Source organism: Protopterus annectens, chromosome 13.part0 (genome assembly GCF_019279795.1).
Source record: "Protopterus annectens isolate FY-2018-M chromosome 13.part0, PAN1.0, whole genome shotgun sequence".
Taxonomy (NCBI): Eukaryota; Metazoa; Chordata; order Ceratodontiformes; family Protopteridae; genus Protopterus; species Protopterus annectens.
Window position 1 is genome coordinate 921,052,335 of NC_056747.1, and position 14,251 is coordinate 921,066,585.

The following is a 14,251-nucleotide window of genomic DNA, read 5'->3' on the forward strand; positions in this document are numbered from 1 at the left end:
TAGTTTTATACTTAGTAATAACTTTTAATGCCAGTTCCTTCCATGAGATTCTTTGCAGATATTTATGTTTGTCTGTGTTCTAACCAACTTCAAAATAATAATTCCTTTGACAGACTTACACAAAGAAAGTGGTATTACAGTATTCATTGTTTAAAGTTCTTATTTTTTTCTGGCTTTAGATGTACCCCAAATCCATGCGAGCATGATGGAAGGTGTATCCAGTCATGGGATGATTTTGTCTGCAACTGTGATTTTACAGGCTACAAAGGAGAGGTGTGTCATAAATGTAAGCCACATTATTTATGTGTAATTATATTATAAAGTAGAAAACTATGACCATATTGAATGTGTCTGTGCATTTCAGCCTATTATTCTATTAGGATATGGCTATTAGTTCATATGTTACCAAAAGGCACGAAACTATGCCATAAGGTGAATGCAGAGAAAACTGATGTTTGTATTATACAACATGATGTACCGAGCCATTATGGCCTTCATATTTGTTGCGATTTGTGAAGAAAAGCAAAATAGGGATTGTGACCCAAGTCAGTTTATTTTCTTCCAGCAGTCTTGACATTGATTAAACTATTGGTACAATTTATCATTTTATTTTTGTTTTATTTAAAAATTTTCTGACCAGGGATGTGTAGTTGTCTGTGTTGACCTGTCTCAGACATAATCTGATTGCAGTGCATAAAAAAGTAAATACAATATCATAGAAAGTGCATGTCAAATTAAGATGATTTGTAATGCAAAAAAAAAATGAAAGTACACATTCATAAAGTACTAAGGGTTGTACATATTTATACCTTTCCTTCAATCCTCTATCTAGCAATGAAATAAGAATTCAGACAAAATATGAGCAGTCAGTAAACTCTGGAACTGGATCTGTAGGGAGGAAAAGATATGAGAAGGGAGATTGCTAGATACAAAGGAGTGGTTTAAATAATGACATCTGGACTTGACCAGGAAATATTACATTACCTTTGAGTTTCATTGGCAAAGATCCAAAGAGTACTGTTTTACTTTTGTTGTTATTGATAGGAGGTCATTTTAAGACCAGCTTTAAATGTTTAGAAAAGTTAATTTCAACCTTTTCTTATGAAATTAAATTAAATTACCATCTAATCAGAAAATAGGCTTATTGTGATAGTTAGGAATATGGAGGGGAGGGGTTGCTAGATTGAGAGACACTAAGATTAAAACTACTGGGATTCCTTGGCAATGCACAGTTAAAGAAAATTATTTATCATGTTTTGGTATGCAGAGCATTTTTTAAAGACAGTCAGTTATTTGCCACTGAACTAAATACTGCTCTTTCTGAGCATGTTTAAACAAGTTGGCTGGTTTTATTCCTATGGCACTCTTATTGTTATTTTAAGACAGTTCAGAAGTCTTAGTAGGCAATTTCTATCAGATAGCTTTTATCCACTTTTCAATGTAGAGTGAAGCACCATGGAGTTGTTATGGTGCTGCTACCTGTCAAAAATCCGTGCCAAAATCTTGATAAGACAGTGTTTTGCAAATGTTTTCACAGACATGTATGGACGTGCCTTCTGGGCACTTTTTGTAGGATAAGGATAATTGAATTTCACTAGGGCCACAGGCTTGAGTAGGGCACATGGAACCGTCAAGCAGAAATTTGTACTGTAACAATGGTCAGTCCATAAATGAAAAGGCATAACATTTAGGGGCTTGCATTGCAGTCCCCACTCAGCAGTATGCATGATAAACTGACATGGGAAGAATTCAGGTCAATAATAAAATGTACAGTGCTGCCACTAGATTATATTATCCCCAGAGTTTACTGGCTTTCACATCTGGCAGGTTTACAAAGAGCTGCCCAACTTCATGGTAGTACCCCCCTCCCCAGGAGTGGCTCTATTTTGAAGGGCAAGGGGGGGCATTTTGGCCTAGTGGGGTTGGCAATTGTTGGAGATGTAGCTGTTGGTTCTCTTGCCAGTTGAAGTAAAATAGCTTATAATGAAAAATTAGTTTCCCTCTGTTCAACTTTGTAACCCCACCAAAGTTGGTCTGTATAAAAGTATTTGTGCAAGTTTAGTGGATGGGAAGAGAACAAGAAATCTACATACCACACCTGAAACACAAACATAACAATAGCACAGTAGTTCAGTGGTTAAGATCTCTGCCTTACAGCTTTAGGGCTGGAGTTCATTTCTGACCTCTGTTGTTGTCTGTGTGGACCTTGAATGTTATGTGTGTATCTATGGTTCTCCAGTCCGCACCCCACCCCCCAAAAATTGTAAAATATGCATGCTGATTTTTACTACTCTGCAGTTTTCATATATATTGTACTTTCCCCTGCACTTGTGGCCTGGGTTGTAGCAGAAAAGGGTTCATAATGACCACTTCTATCTGGTCAACAAAGGAATAAATTAAAAGTGCATATAAAGAAATCTTGTCCACACAGACAAGTGCACTGTAAAACATAACTCTATTGATAGATCGTTCACAGACAAGTGCACTGTAAAACATAACTCTTTAATGATAGATCGTTCACAGACAAGTGCACTGTAAAACATAACTCTTTATTGATAGATCGTTCACAGACAAGTGCACTGTAAAACATAACTCTTTATTGATAGATCATTCACAGACAAGTGCACTGTAAAACATAACTCTTTAATGATAGATCGTTCACAGACAAGTGCACTGTAAAACATAACTCTTTATTGATAGATCGTTCACCGACTGCTGCTCTTCCTTTATTGTATTGTTGCTGAATCCTCAGTAGCTGTAGGAAATAAGGTTTAATATGAAGCAAAATGAATCATGTCTAAAGATAAATCTGCAGAACACCTGCTGATTCATTCTTGCTTGGAAAGGGGGAGAAGGAAATTATACAACAAAAATTAATTCGTTTTTTGAAATTTGTGTGCTGACTAGACAGTGCAATTACTCACGATAAAAAGTTCATAAAATTAAACGGTGGGTGTAGCTACTAAAGATAACAGTTACAGCCATCATATTCTTCCATATTCTCCATGCTGCTAAATAGGGGAATGAATGTAAACCAGAAAAATAAAAAAAGAAACATCTTCCATCCTCTACTTCACATAAATTGCCCCAATGGAAAACACTCAAGAACTGCTTAAAATTATTTAATCTAAGTACCAGAATATAGGAGTCCTAGAATTAACAATAGGGCACATCTTTAAAAAACAAATACACTTAGCATGATGTTTTGTGCAAGCACTAGTGTGGCCTGTTTGTTCTTTTGTCAAAACATGTCTATATCAAGCTGCATCTTCACAAACAAGAACCAGTACAAAAGTTTAAGCAATAGCCAAATCCAGACAAAACTTCATCCTTGCATAAAAATCTGCTTTATTTAGCACTTGTGTCAGTATATATCAAAGACTTCTTCAGAATACAGCCATATTTAAAAAAACACAGGTTTAAATACTTCATACAATTAAATCATATGATAAAACAACCCAATGAATACCTAGCTACTATGAATATTTAAATAAAATCACATTCATATTAGTTTGTGGCACTTGCATATAAACCTAATAACTATAGATAAAGCATTTAAACAAAAATATATACTTAAACATTATTGTTTGAAAACCTGTCTTTGAATAATGAAATATTATCCTAAACCTTGTAAGAACACAATTTCAAATAACTAAACTAATAGCATCATTCAAACCAGGTTTAATTAATGCATTTAACTTAATTTGCCAACATAGCTCTCTAAAATCTAGTTTCATTCCATGGTCCACCCCTAGGGTCCTGAGATATTTTTTCAATAATGACAAATTTAAAACTGTGGGATGGGTGTTTCTCTATGTGTCGAAATAAAGCACTATTAATGTTCTGTTTTTTTATGTCCCTTGCATGTTCATACATCCTTTCCTTAAATTTTCTTTTGGTTTTCCCTATTTAAAAACCAGTACATCCTTCACATAAAGTAGCATACACTACCCGTAATGTATTGCAAGTAAATTTCCTGTTAGTTTTATAAGAGTGTTGTGGATTTTTATCCTGTCTGTTTCACTAAAGAACATTGGGAACAAAAACCACATTTTTTCATACCCAATAACCGTCCCTCTGGAGGACCACTACTTTTGTTTTCCAACAACTGTTTAAAAGTGACCCCTCTCCTATGAACTATACATGGTCTTGGACCTAATTTATCATTAACACCATCAAAACTATGGAAGATGTACCGATTCTTGTTCAAAATGTTAGATAAAAACTGATAAGCCACTGAAAATCTGGTAACAAATAAACATTTAAAATCCCTATTCATTGAAGTACCCTCTCTCTGATGAACATCCATGGGACTCATCACCTTACTGTAATTCAGAAGTGGTACTATAGTCCCTTTCTCTCTTTTAATACAAATTTCATTCAATGAATCTTTTAGTAAATCAGATGGACATTCACGAGACTTAAACATTTTAATAAGTTCATTACATTGGACAAGAAATTGGTCATCTCTAGTGACCATTCAGGCCAGTCTAAGTTGGCCCCAAGGCCAGTCTAAGTTGGCCCTTAACTAAGCCTTTCTTTACATGCTCAGGGTGATTACTTTGGTAATGCAATAAACTATTACTGTAAGTTGGCTTTCGATAAAGATCACTAATGTAGTGTGTGTTTTTCTTTTTAATAACAATGTCCAAATAATTGATACTATCTACCCCATGGGTAAAAGTAAACTCCAAAAATTCAGTAGTACTGTTGATGTACAATATAAAATTCTGAATGTCTTTATAACTTCTGCCCATAAAAAAAACAAATCATCAATATAACGTAAATATAAACTCCATTTTTGAGTATATGGTGAATTAAATAGGTATTTCCTTTCCCACATCATCATAATTATATTTGCAAATACAGGGGCACATATAGCCCCTATGGCGACCCCTGTTTTTTGAAAGAAATATTGACCCTTGAAAAAAAAATTGTTTCTTAACATAACATCCATAAGTGTAACAAGAATGGTCACTTGGTCGATGTCAAATGTGCTCTCGTACAAAAATTCTTCAAACCACTCTGTCCCCACTATATGTGGGATGGAGTTATACAAATTCACAGCATCCACAGTTAGAAAAGTGGCTTTTCTATCACATTGTACAGCATTAAATTTTCTAAGAAAGTGCCACAAATCTATACAAATGTGCTCTTCACTTTTGAGCATCTTTTAGTGCACAATCTATGTATTTCTCCATAAATTCTGTCTTAGATCCATTCGCACTAACAATTGGCCTCATTGGGGGAGGGTCCACTTTGTCCTTATGTATCTCTGGTATACCAAAGATACAAGGTATTTTCGGAAGTTTCACTTGCAAAAATTCTAATAACCTAACATCTATTAGTCCTTGATCTTGTAAATCTTGTAGCATAATATCAATTTTATGGTAGGAGACATTGACAAAACTAGAAACTTCTTTGTACACTGTGTCATCCAACAATAGCACATTAATTCTATTAGTGTAATCTTGTTTAGACATTAAAACCTCCCCACCCCCCTTATCGGGTTTCATAACCCGAATTAACTTGTCATTAATTAATTTTGTCAACAGGACCCTTTCTTTATCAGAAAAATTGTAGACACAATTGTCTTTACCCCCAAGCAAAGCTCGGAAATCAAAGTCACACTTTTTCAAAAAAAAATCAAAAAATTGACCAGGGGAGGATTATATAAACTTTTTTTACAAAACAGCAAATTATTCTCATTACTAATCATTTGATTAAACATTAATCTAAAGTTCAAGTCCCTGATGCTTGGTAGGCACAAAATATAGGCCCTTATGAAGTAATTTTGCAACTTCCACATCAAATAATTGTGTTGTAAAATTGAGAACAGTAAAGTCACCTTTATCATTAAGAATTTCAAAAGGATGCTCATAAATATTACCAACCATCATGGTTTCTTCGTTTGATGTAAAACAAACTGTTCCCATACCATTCTGTTCAAGCAAAATCTGAACAGATTCAATATCAACAATTACTTCTGTGTCAGACAAAAAAGTCAATTCAACAAAAGAATCCTCTTGTTCCCAAAGCGTTGGAACCCCCTGTAAAGTTTCTACACTGGAAGCTGCTAGCTCCCAGTCTAGTTCCAGTTCGCTTGCTGCCTCTTCATGTATAATGTTGGCTTTGGTAGCCCCGACTTGCATCTTGCCAAAAAACAAAAGCCATCAGAAACTCAATGAAACTCTTGATTGAACTATTTAAAAGCCACTACCATGGGTCCTGCAAAGGGATGGTCTTCTGGCATTCTCTTCTAAGAGTCAATGAATGGATGGAGGTTTATGGCTGCAGTTCACCAAATTATAGGTTTCAACTAACCATGATGTGACTTGCTACAAGATTCCTTTGGCACAAATATGACCTTCACATTGATTGTACGTTAATATGAGACAGAATACAAAATACATGTCTTCATACAATAGTTACTTAAAAGAGATAAGATATTTCTTTTTAAAATAATGTCATTATATAATCAGGAGTAACTCTTGTTTAGGAATGGGTAATGCATGTTTACCAGTGGCTGGATTTGTTTATCACTTGGACTTTTCCTAATGGTCATATCATATCAACCATTGGTAAATCTCGCACAGGTCTACCCACTACTGGCTTTGTTTGATCATTTGGGCTTTGCTTTCTTGATCAAACCACTCTGACCATAGGTTTACCATGCGTAAAACACACCTTAATATGAATTATTGCTAACCTATCTCCCAGAACTGAAACAAACACAATTATACAATACTGCTTATTGCCATTCAAAAACATGCACACTGATTGTACAGCCCAGTCAGCATACCTGCTGTAAATAGAGCATATGACAAGTGAAAAAAATCCAGCTGCTGAAGTACCATTGTGCTGCCTGACTTTTTTCTATTGACATATGCTTAGAGGATAGAGCAAAATACAAGAAAAATCAGGTACTTTTCACGAGACTAAAGAAACAGAAATGTACATGATTTTCCTTGTATTTCTGTGCTGTCCCTCCTAAAAATCTCAGCAGACTCTCATACCTCTAAACTGTCCAGATGTTTGTAGAATGTCCAGATTTTTGCATCATAACTGTGGTGTTTTCTTCATAAACATTGTATTTTTCTGGGAAGTGACTGGAGATAAGTCATTAATAACAGTCATTTGAGGTTCAGGTCTCATATTCTTCAGAAAATGCATGCTAACACAAACACCTCTTATTTTAGCTATTTTCTAAGTTTTTATAAGAGCAATATTTAAAATTTGTTCCTATTTTTGGACCTTTGGAACATTATCTTGGGCTTTGTCTAGGTTTCTTACATTGCTATGTTAAGAATGCAGGCAAAAAAAAAACAGCAACCGAGATTCTTTTTCTGAACAGTACCAGTGTACTGTGCAAGCATGGGAATGTAAGTTCCATATGCATGCGTAGTACATAGCAAACAAGGAAGAAGGGGGAGGAACACAACAGTGCTGTTATACAAAGATATTATTTAAGAAAGCTAAGCAATTTCTTAAATAATATCATTGTATAACAACAATAACACACTCCTGGATGTGTGTATCACAAGATTTACCCACAGTTGGCTTTATTTCATGTCATCGCTCCGGCTTCACCCTTGTGATAAAATCACGCCAGCCATGGTTAAATCCTGTGATACCCACACCCAGTCATGGAGTTATTACTAAAAAAATAAAATGTGCAGCAGGCCATTTTCTGACAACCCAGTCAGCTGGAGACATGTTTGTATACACTTTGGGGAGAGACAGAAACTATCATAAAATAATTCTTTTCTTACATTATGCACAATTGCAGAACTCCTTCCACCTCTTAGAAGTTCTTGACAATTCTGACAATAAGTTTTAATGTGAGCAGTCATTTTTTGTGATAACCTGATCTGTTTTTTCCTCGAGCAACTGAATTCACCCAATTCCTTTACTTGAGTGGACTTCTTTGTGTTAAGACACTGTCTTGCTCCTATTCCTATAATTTCATCTACTGTATCATATGACCATATATTAAATTCTCATCAATGTAATAAATAAATAAAGCTAACTTAGATAAATCAGACTCTGAAATGTTGAATCTAGTTAGAGCTGGTTCTGAAATATTTATTTTGGACTATGATGTACAGCATAGTGAAATACTCTAAGTTCCCACCACCACTAAAGGAATTTTGATAACCTAAATACCAGTCTGAGGAAACTGTTACAAGTTACTGGGGCAGGTCACAGTATAGCCATATTCATCTGAGACAGGAAGGTTGGAGTCGTAGTTTATCTACATTCTCCAGATCATCATCTTCCTTGGTTAGCTAAAGGTGCCAAATTTCAATCTATCATCTTGGTGTTCTGCAGCTATTTTGTCTGAACGATAATTGTCAGGGCTATAAATCACAAATCTTCATCTCTCAGAATGGTAGTGATCTTTTTTAAGGTTTCATGAGTAAGTTTGAAAGGAGAGATGTTGCAAAGAGCTCAGTTTCTTTCACACTTTAATAATTGCAAACTTGTTGTACATCAGCTCATGAGTTTAAACATCTGACCTGACCAACTCATCAGAAAGGCAATAAACTTAGATACATTATCTCACCTTATTGCAACAATTAGTAGAGATCACACTATCACAGAAAGTGGACCTTAATCCCTCTATAGAGATGTGAGAGTGCTCCCCTTCATCCATGACAGCACTTGATGGAATGGGTTTGACTCACTAGTTTGGCTGACAAGTCGGATACTCAGTGAAGAGGCCTTCCATGAGATGCCCCATGATAAAATGGATTATATATAAAACCATTTCAAATATATAGTCTTAAGCATTGAATTAACTGCTTTGCATGAAAGATCACTTGTCTCTTCCCTTATGGTTAATCCAAATGCAGCTTGTTAAATTTTAATTCATACAATGAAGTAATATTTTTACTAATTTGCATTTTTATTTAAGCTCTCTATAAGGAATCATGTGAAGCCTACAGACTGAGTGGAAAGATTGCATCAGATAACTATACCATTGATCCAGATGGAAGTGGGCCTCTCCGTCCATTTATAGTGAGGTGTGTTATGAAAGGTATGTTGTGCATTAATTTATTTGAGTATTTTTTTTTCTGGGGAAAATGCAATTCAAATCACAAATCTTTCAATAATTCACTAATGATTTTTGCCTGAAGTCTTTAACAGATTATTACCAGTTTATTTTCAGATGTATCTGGTGAGATTTGATAAAAGGAAGCCATGTTAGTTTCAATTAATGACATTTAAAAAATACTATCCTAATATGAACCATGTACAGATGAATCCATGTTAAAAAAAACAAAAAACAATTATGATAATTCCAGCTAGCAAACCGCCCTGCATGCAGAAGCTAACATTTATTTCCCAACGAACTGTTGCCTATTCCAAAAAAAAGGAATGAGTGCAGTAGTATATGCCACGTGTTAAAATATGCAAAAAAGGCAGGTCATTTTGCTTCTATCACTTTCCATACCATCCTTCCTCTTTTACTGCCCCTAGGCACTGTCTGGCTTTGTTTTAACCTACAATGGAATTGATATTATTTTAAGACTGCAGCAGTCTTGAAGAACAGATACCTAAACACTTCTCAGCTTTCCCTTTGCCTGGAATTTCTCTGACTTTTAAACTAGCTAATCTTTATTTTTACCAATATCTTCCTTATTTTTTCTTTCTCCATCTTCCACTCTGTCCTCAATTTTCAACCACCACATGGCATACAGTACTGTTTTCAGTTGTATAAGGATCTAAGTAATAAGTCCTTTCTTTTATTGTTAATTAATTGTAAAATGTAACTTAAAAAAATAGCATATGCTGCATATAATTGTAGAGCATGTGTTAGTTTTATCTCTTACTGATTATCATGAATAACTGATGTTTAGATATTATGGTTAAAGAATGTGTACTTTCCTGCTTTATAGTAATGATCTCTTACATCTTCACAGTTCATTTGATTTTCTATCGGCCCTTACATCATAATCAGATAGTAGCATGTCTTGCATGCATATTTTTTCTTGTGGTATTGCAAGGCAGTTGATTTTATGTTATTCTAAAAATGGAACTCTTCTAAATGTGTCTGTGCATAAATTCAGTTGTTATCATGATCCTTATTTGAAAATTTCAACTGCCAAAACAAAATGCATAGTCAAGTAAGAAATATAAATAAACAAAAAAATTACTATGGAGCAGAAAGTACTACATCATGTAATAAATGTGGATGTGTTCTGATGTGTTTGGCCATCACATATAGAGATGTCAGCATTTTTAATATGGATTTTAGTCAGGATCAGATGTATTTTAAAATCCAAATGCAAAGCTTTTCAAAAGATAACTATTCAGCCATGTTGTTGTTCACCTTATGCTGTCAGTTGCACACTTCTTCAATTTCTAACATTCATCATACATAGTAAAAGCAATGTAACTTTAACTCATTCACTCTGGAGCAGCTCAGAAAAAGCTGCCTGCTTAATTCTACCAATAGGAACAACAGTGCAGTCTGAGCTCATTTTCAGAAAATCCATTTGTAATACCATACAGAAAACAAATGTTCATAACTCTTTAACTATAAGAGCTAGACTAAAAATTTAAATGCAAAAGTTGTTCAGCAGACACTGACCTTTCCAAAAGTGTAAATCTTGATAGTGCATATCAAAGTCCTTAGTAAATATTTGGCAAGGAATGCTGATATTGCGCATATTTTTTACCTTTTTGGAAAAGCAAAGCACAATATTTTGGTGAATGTACCATGCAGACCCATACAACTTGAATTTAATGTCTTAGTATGAATGTCAGCTTTAAAATGATACTGTAACCATTACTGTGTGATGCTCCTTTCTTGAGATATTCACAGAAATATAATTAATATATTATTTGTCATAACTGATAAATAAACAAAGCATAATATCTCATCACCTGTAACAGACAGAGCCTACATATCAGTGTAGAAGTTGTGCATCTGAATGTTAGCTTCAAAATGATGCATCATTTGTGTGATCACCATGCTCCCTTGCAAAGATATGGGCATAATAATGAGAAGTACTGTAAATGTATAATTTTCATAATCATACAAGATTAAAACTGTGATATCTGTACATGTGTACAGTGCACAGACACAGTTCTTTCACCATGGTGTAAGGAGTAATACTGTCTTCAAAATGAGGTATTACTTGGCACACTGACATGCTCCCTTGCAAAGTTATTTACCAAAATATGAAAAAAAATCATAATTTCCATAATCTAAGTCCGAAACAAACTTTGATATTTGCACATGTGTGCAACATACAGGCACACTTCTTGTACCATGTTCTAACCAGCAATCCTGTCTTCAAAATGAGGTATTACCTGGCACATTCAGATGCTTCCTTGCAAAGTTATTTACCAAAATATGAAAAAAATCATAATTTCCATAACCTAAGTCCGAAACAAACTTTGATATCTGCACTTGTGTACAACATACAGGCACCATTCTTTTCCCATGTTAGAACTATCAATACTGTTTTCAAAATGAGTTATTACTTAGCATATTCAGATGCTCTCTTGCAAAGTTATTTACCAAAATATGAAAAAAATCATAATTTCCATAACCTATGTCTGAAACAAACTTTGATATCTGCACATGTGTACAACATACAGACACAATTATTTTACCATGTTGGAACTATCAATACTGTCTTCAAAATGAGGTATTACTTGGCACACTGACATGCTCCCTTGCAAAGTTATTTACCAAAATATGAAAACAAAATCATAAGTTCCATAACCCAAGTCCTAAAAAACTGATATATGTACATGTGTACAGCATTCAGAAGCAGTTGTTTTACCATGTAGACACATATGATTGTAAATATACACATTCTTGGTGTAGCCAACATACTGCAGAATGGGTACATGTAAAGAGAAAAAGCAAGGTAAGGACCACCACTCCACTAATTAACCCAGAACAGGCATGGGACAGTGGCAGGCAAGTTCATCTCATCTGTCAGATAGCTGTGCTGGCTACCCACTCAGACAGCCGATAATACTGCAGTCTCACAACCTCCTTCAGTGTCAGCAGTCTGCCTTACCTATGCCTTTTCTCTTTACATGTGCCCATTCAGCAATGGATCTAAGGGAACAAGTTCTGTATTAGTAAGCCCTTCCTGTCATCTAAACTCTACACATACCTGATAAAAGCAAACTAAAAAATGAAGTATTGCAGGATGGTCACTGACATTAGATTGTTGCATGGTAGCACTCTCCTGAAACAGTTGTTCTTTCTCAGCATCCTCACCAGCTCCTTACCACAGTTATTTGCCAAACTCAGAGAAATATATTTTACACAACACATTTCATAATAGAGTTTTACTTACTATAGTGGTCCTACATGGCCATGGGTGTTTTCCATTCTTCTCACAGGCTGCATTTTGCCAATTCTGCCTAGCTCTCTTCACGGAGGATGGTCAAGAACAATGCAATGCCCTCCTCAGTTAGGTAAAACCTATCCCTTCTGAACAGGTGAACATCTTCCGCGGTGATGCTATCATGGCAAATTGTAGATCCACCGACCCTGTGCATCAAGCCATGCATGAACCCATTCTGTAAATGTCTGGCCTTGTGAGCTGCCCATTGACTGTTTTTCATATCTGTCGAGGAATTATATCAAACCACACAAAATGACAAAGTGACCGCCATGACTGCAGGTGTTCAAAAATTGTTGTGATTTGAAACCGTAGCCTACCGAGTGGTTGACTGATGACATCTTTCCCTCCAATGTGCAGCACAAGAATGTCAGGCACAGGGTAGATGGAACACTTCTCTTCCAACTGCAGTACTACGCTCCAATGCATACCTCTTTTTGCAATCCAGTGTACCTTCACACTGGATGTGGGGAAGCTCAAGTTGTACTGGTTTTCAGTTACGGAGGCATGGCTGGCAGCCCAGTGAATGTAGGAATGGCCAAATACCCACACTCTCACTTGTCGTTCTCCTGCTCGTGAAGTCATGTCAGTGTCAGAAGGTGGACAAACCTGCACAGGAAAGAAAATGCAAACAGATTACTATTGATGTTTGACAGATCTATTGGAAGACTATATATATATATATATATATATATATATATATATATATATATATATATATGTATATCATATACATTCCCTTGTTAGCCCATCCAAATCTTCACTCCTATCCACAATTCTTTTTATTATTATTATTACTATTATTATTATTATTATTATTACTATTACTATATATATATATAGATACACACACACACACACACACACATATATATATATATATATATATATATATATATATATATATATATATATACACATACACACATATATATATATATATATATATATATATATATATATATATATAAATATATATATATATATATTACACACATACACACACACACACACACACACACACACACATATACACACACACACACATATACACACACACACACACACACACACACACACACACACACACACACATATACACACACGCACACACACTCTAATGAGGACAAAAATGAAGCTGGAGCGATAGGTATGTATCCCAGAGACTACTGCATCTATGGAACAGGCTCCCCATCCATGTGAACTGGGGTCCTTCCCTAACTCAGTTCAAGTGCAAGATGGACAATTGGATACGGAACCAGAAATCCATCCCTGGTTTGGCACCTATGTCTGTAATGGACACCAGTAACCTGTAAATGGTTGTTCTCCCAGGCCATGCTTACACTTATCAAGTGTCTCAGATGTTGTCACAGCTTCCCAGGACAAGGAGAACACAGATGGAACATTATGGCAAGTACATAACTTATTTTTCTTATTGCCATTCTATCCTCAACCTGTGGGACAGAGTCCCCAGCTGCCTTACACTCCAAGTGGAGAAAAACCCAAGTCTGCCTGATGAATTCATCAATGTGATAACGGCTTCTACTTATGTAAATAACAGTGGCAGCTGCTGAGAGTTTGGCCTGAAAACTGATAATGACTCAGTGCTATATTGGAACTGCACTGTGATAATGACGTGCAAAGTTATGCAAGCTCAGACACAGGTGATAATTGCTGCACATAACCTGTTGAGTAGGCATTCATTATATTACCTTGTGCATCTATTATGTAACACAGAATCATTATCATCTGTTAGGAGAAGGCCATAATCATTCAGTACAAATAGTGCAACACTTACTCAGTAAAAATATTATAACACTTATTACTATTACTAAGCCCTTCCTCCCACCTATGTAACAGACACTCATTACCAT

The 14,251-nt window shown here is 35.3% G+C and overlaps 1 protein-coding gene across 1 annotated transcript in view; it reads left to right on the plus strand.

Annotated features, from left to right (window-relative positions):
• CNTNAP1 (contactin associated protein 1) overlaps nt 1-14,251 on the plus strand; it is a 941,217-nt gene that overhangs the window by 499,688 nt on the left and 427,278 nt on the right. The window contains exons 11-12 of the mRNA XM_044054679.1: nt 180-286; nt 8,918-9,040. Coding sequence (XP_043910614.1) covers nt 180-286; nt 8,918-9,040 — 230 coding nt within the window. The remainder of the gene's footprint in view (nt 1-179; nt 287-8,917; nt 9,041-14,251) is intronic.